Source organism: Exophiala mesophila (genome assembly GCF_000836275.1).
Source record: "Exophiala mesophila strain CBS 40295 unplaced genomic scaffold supercont1.3, whole genome shotgun sequence".
Taxonomy (NCBI): Eukaryota; Fungi; Ascomycota; class Eurotiomycetes; order Chaetothyriales; family Herpotrichiellaceae; genus Exophiala; species Exophiala mesophila.
The window spans coordinates 1,680,476-1,686,304 of record NW_015622506.1 but is presented as its reverse complement, the minus strand read 5'-3'; the positions used below and the strand labels follow the sequence as shown (position 1 = coordinate 1,686,304).

The 5,829-nt window shown below is 49.4% G+C and overlaps 1 protein-coding gene across 1 annotated transcript; it reads left to right on the top strand.

The window, feature by feature from the left end:
* Positions 1-1,841: 1,841 nt before the first annotated feature.
* PV10_04221 (uncharacterized protein) lies at positions 1,842-3,113 on the top strand (the record flags this gene model as incomplete). Its single annotated transcript, XM_016368757.1, has 3 exons — positions 1,842-2,419; positions 2,496-2,909; positions 3,008-3,113. 3 exons carry the CDS (start codon positions 1,842-1,844, stop codon positions 3,111-3,113), a joined length of 1,098 nt encoding a protein of 365 aa, XP_016224545.1.
* Between the last annotated feature and the right edge of the window lie 2,716 nt (positions 3,114-5,829).

Sequence of the window (5,829 nt, the reverse complement as noted above, 5' to 3'; positions counted from 1 at the left end):
AGGGGCTGGTTCCTTGAACATAGGATAGGATATAAAACGGGTCGAACTCGCGAGTTAATAAATCTCAGACCGACAAGTGAGTCCGCAGATGTGCGGGGAGGACTCAACCAAAGTGCTCCGCCAGTGCTCAGCCAACTACACTTCTATGCATTCAACAAGCGCAGAATAATACGTTGACTGCCAGATTATAAGTAGTTAGTTTCGGGCAGATTTAGTTAGAAAAAAATCAGACAACTTCTCAAGTCTCCCAATAAGCAGTAATGAGCGAATTCAAGGCTCTCCTGGTCATCCCATGACTTCCTCGACCCACCTTCCTGACACGTGCTCTGAGCGGTCGCGTGTAAGGTCGATTCGTAACACTTCTCTCGTTACACACCAACAGTGTGAGGGTTTACAGGTTGAGGCACTCCCGTAGCTTCTCTACTCCGTAGTTTGAATCCGGGACAGACCGGAGGTTTGCAACATATATTGTCAGGCCCGTGATGTCATGCCAAGCCTGTTATCATGAACAAGATACCTCAATTACTCAGTCTCGGTATACCGCTTCACTTGGCAAAGCCACCTGAGCCACCGCGCCCTCATGTCGAGGTGTTCAAGTTAGTAGTTCGTAGTCACTAGCCACCGATAACAGTGCTGTTGCTTATCAGTTCATGGCTGGTAACGGGTCAAAACCATCAACTAGGGAGGGACTTACCAAAGTATATGTACTCCACAGTGTGTGTTAAGGCGTTGAAGTTAGCAGGTACTAGCAATAGTGTCGCTTATTGGTTCATAGGTGGTGGAACTGAGTCCATTCTAGGTAACTCGGTAAGCACGTTGTTGAAGTACATGTACCCCACAGTGTGTGTTGAGCCGTTAGTGTCGCTTATTGGTTCATAGCTGGTAGTGGAATCGAATCCATTAACTCGGTAAGGACGTTGCGGAAGTATTTGTGCTCCACAGTGCGTGTCGAGGCGTTGAAGTTAGCAGGTACTAGGAATAGTGTCACTTATTAGTTCATAGCTGGTAGCGGATTCGAATCCGTTAACTCGGTAAGGACGTTGCTGAAGTATCTGTGCTCCACAGTGCGTGTCGAGGCGTTCAAGCACTCACGTTATCAGCTACCAACTATACATATACGTGGTATTGCTCATCACCAGACATGGTGATGGGTCAAGTCTGTGCACTACAGATGATAAGGATATGCGACTACTCAATAATAGTCCAACGGCCCCTCCTTGCTGGTCAAGTAGTCCATTCTTTCTACGTTAGGTAGGTGAGACTGACACCGGCACCTACGATAAGGGTTTTCCGAGGGTTGTTCTTCAACACACATTTTTTTATGTCATGAGGCGACTCGCGATCATTCCATTCCTTCTCCCACTTCAGAGAGACAGCCAAGGCTTTTTGTCCAACTTTACCCACAGATTCTATAATAGTGGAGAAGTCGACGTCAATTCCCTCCAGAATAGTCATTGGTAGCCACGTACCGTTCCTGCGCTATATTCTCCGACTTGTGTTTCTAGTTCCTTTCCGAAGTGCCTATCGCCACCAGCCTCGGTGGGTGTCTTTTTGCTTAGCATGCCAACCCAACCACAGCGCTCCGCAACTTGGCGACGACTCTTCTTGGATTCAAGATAGAGCTGGAAACAATGAACTGACTTTCGTCAAAGATATGCTCCATTCTGCGGCCTCCCAGGCTTGCGGTCAAGTGGACGGGCCAGGACGGGCCAGGATATGGGTATAAATACAATGTGACTACTCTGCTCTTATCCAACCTTTTTCGCCAGCCAAACACTTCGGAGTCAAAAGTGTTTCTGGGTTACTACTGTGTCGACATCTGTTCCCAAAGCATTGGCGCCATGTTTTCTGCTGCTCTACTCCTCACCAGCCTGGCCCTGTCGGCAGTGGCCTCGCCTTTCCCTGACCTACACCCACTTGTTGTTCGACAAGAGCTTGACAATCCTTTCAATGCCTCGTTGCCCAATGTGACCATCTTGGCCACGGGCGGGACTATCGCTGCCCGAGGTACTACAAACACCCAGACGATTGGATACAGCGTCGGCCTGGGTGTTCAAGAGATTATTGACGCCGTACCCGAGATTCTCAATATCTCTAATATCCAAGGATACCAAGTCACGAACTTAGGCAGTTCCTCCATGAATAATACGGTCTTATTACAATTAGCTGAGGCTGTGAACGAGGAGCTAGCTAAGGACGAAATTTCCGGCGTCGTTGTGACCCATGGCACCAGCACCCTCGAGGAGACCGCGTTTTTCCTCGAGCTAGTTACTAATACTACGAAGCCTATTGTGGTCGTGGGGGCCATGAGACCATCTACTGCGTTGAGTGCTGACGGGCCCTTGAACCTGCTACAGGCAGTGACGCTAGCCTGCTCTCCGAAAGCGGTAGGCCGAGGCGTCATGATTACTTTGAACGAGTAAGCTTCTTCCCATCGTCCTTAGCTGGCTCCCTTTACGGTCGCGTCGAGTACTCACAGTATCTTTTTTCTATAGTCGTATCGGCAGTGCCTGGTATGCGACTAAGATGTCAGCCAACTCCCTCGACACGTTTTACAGCACTGAAGCGGGCCAGCTGGGGTTCTTCATCAACCAGGTCCCGTACTTCTACTATGAACCTTCCCTACCTATAGGCAAAGTCTATTTTGACGTGAGTGGGGTCGAGTCTCTCCCGAAGATTAGTGTCCTCTACTCGCATCAAGATATGGATTCCCTACTCTTTAATTCGGTCGCGCAAAACGGAGCAGCTGGTTTAGTTGTTGCAGGGACTGGTGGCGGAAGCGCGTCTGCCGCTGCATATGCAGCTGCACAAGCAGTTTTTAACGAAACTGGGATTCCCATGGTTTGGAGTCATCGGTCTCCCGATGGGTTTGCGCCACCAAACTCGGCAGCTTATAGAATCGGCAGTGGGTAAGTGGAAAGTGGATGGATTCATCCGTCACCCTCCCCCCCTTCTTTAGTTATTCCACCTGGGCCTCGAGTTTACTGACACACACTCCGCGTAATAGGTTCCTCAACCCCCAAAAGGCACGTATCTTGATGCAGTTGGCCGTTCACGCCGGCTACGATAATCAAGCCATCCGAGACCTTTTCGCGCTCGGCTACCCCGCTTGATGAATTGCGACCTCGCAGATAATAAAAGTCGTCTTTTATATAGAGATTAATACTATCAAAATGAAGCCTCTTCAACCAAAGCCGCTCAACGCTTGGAACTGCCGTGTAAATCGCCTAGGCAAGACACTCGTCTTCGCTCTTGACACTTTCTTCCGTCCCTATTAGGCATCATCAGATCCGGAAAGACGACACCAGCTCCACCACCAGGCTCTCGCCGAAATAGGGGCGCGGCGGGCTCACACTGAAGATGGCGAGGTCCTCGTCAAACGAGAACAATGGACAAAGGAGAAAAATGAGATCAGCAGAGGTAAAGAGTACCTAGTACTGGGTGTGTCGCCGATATGGATTCTACACAGATGCTTAAGTCGCAGTGTGGTCGGCACGTGCTGGGTCGATCCTGGTCGGCCTTGTTGTGAAGGGGAAACTTTCACAGGACAATCAGGGAGCCATTCAAGCTGCTCGGCCCCTTTCTGCGCCAGCCTGTTTCCATTCGTGTCTGCTGCGCGTCTGTTAGATGGGTGTCCTTTTGAGCATGACTGCTTATTCGTGGCGTTGCTCGGGAGCGACTCTCCTTGGAGACTTGCTCGTTTGCCGGTTGCCTCAATGCTAATCGTAGGAAGGTACCTACCTACCTACCTAAAGGTGATCACTACTAGTTTACGGAGTAGGTTAAGTAAGTAGCTAACAGGGAGCTACGATTAGTTCAAAGTAATGTGCCTCCAATGCATCCTCGCCAAACTCGGTCGTCCATCCCGTCCATCAATCTCGCACTGAGTTCGAATTATCAGCACAGGACCATGCCGCCGAGCCTCCGAAAGCTTTGTACGTACCTATCTAGGATGCCAACAACAGAGCCGTAGGTGCCCCCAATCATAAGAAGAGTGCCTGACACGATGACGAACACACTCCAGCACACCAGCAAGGTCAGTCTGATGGTTCGTTCGACCTTGAATCTGGCCCAGTCATCGTACAGCCACATGCAACCTATGGATTGGAACGACATGAGCGTCCCTAGCAACGCACAAACAAGGGAGACAAGACCGCCGAAAACAGAGCTGGCACTGGCGATCACGGAGACGATAACGGCGATGCCACCTGTGCAGCCCAGCCAGGTCGCCCAGTGTCTCAGAGTTTTTTCCGTGAGGTGGTGACTGCCGCGTAGATGACGAACAAACAAATACCTACTTAGGTACCTACTACTTGGCTGGTAAGTGGATGACCAGGGTCGTGGTTACGATTTCGTAGTCCCGGGAAGGCAAACCCGTAGCAGATCCTCTTGATGGGTAACACCGGCTGATCCGAGCGCAGGGGAGACCTCGTACGAGCGGCATAAATAAGTACTTTAGTAGACGACAACTCCAATTGTCACATAGACTAGGTAGGTATGGTGACGTCAGTCTGGCAGATGATGAGAGATCGAGTGTAGTGCCGGGGTTCTCGCATCTCTGAGACAATGGAGAAGAACTTGAGGCAGGCGTGCCGGCGTAGGCAAAGACGAGCGAGGAGCAGGACGAGATTGCATCGACAAAGGACGGGTTATTGGTGGTTCTGTAGTTGGACACGAAGATCCCGCCTGATGGCGCATCAGCAGGGCGATCCTGGATACCGACAGCAACGGTGACAGTAGAAACCTGTAAAACATCAGTCCTTGTGAAGTAAAAGCGTGGGGAGGATAGCTGACTTGCGACCAGTATACATATCAGCCCAACCCAGGCGAGCCAGGAGATTTTGCTCAGCGTCTGGATGCTAGAGAGGCCAAAACCTATAACACCGCATCGACTCAGTACCTAAGGTAGGTACCTACCTACCTAGTTCGATACTAGTACTTACTGAAGAAGGTCGAGTACTTTAGGTATCGATACTGGTAGGTAACTCCGGCGCTTGCCATATCTGACACGGCTGTATCTACTAGGTAGGTACATTGACTGTACCGATCGAAGCCTTCCACAGAAATATGGGAACTTGCCTGCCAACGGTATCTACTATCTAGGTTAGTAGGTCCAAGTCAGGTAAAGTACTCCTTAGTACTTAGTAGGTAGTACTTACTTACCTACTTACTTTCTACAGCTTAATATTAGGCTCAGTACGGGTCGGTACCTACTTACTATATACCTACCTAGTTGAGTTATAGTACCTCCCAACTAACTAAAGTAAAGTAGGTACTCCTTAGGTAAGTACTTAGTACTTCCTACCTACCTACTTACTAAGTTAGTACTTCGTACTATAATACTAACTAACACCGAGTACTATGCTTCTGCCGATACCTAGGTAAGTACTGACTTACTTGTACCTAGTATTTATTGATACCACGCAAATCCTACAAACCAGATTGATCCAAGCTGACTCGGCCGAATTGAACCAGCCGGTCGGTCCCAAGCCGATCCTGAAGCGATTCTAAACCGTGTCCAAACCGGGCTGACTCTTTTTTGACTCTGATTCACCTGAGTTTCAAGACCGGTTCATGAGTTAGCCCGAGCCAGAATAGGCCTAAAGTACCTCAGTTACCTTATCCAGGTTCTGAATTTTCTACGGTGGAGTTCTCGGTCAGCGATGCTAATAATCTAGTACTCTACAGAGTGACTAAGAAGTTACCTAAGTAAAGTACTAGAGTAATTGCTAGTACTAACCAGGTAGCGACGTGACACCTTATGCTTCTGGGTCGCTCTTGCCAAAAATCATAGCCAGGTCGCTCTTGCCAAAAATCATAGCCAGGTCG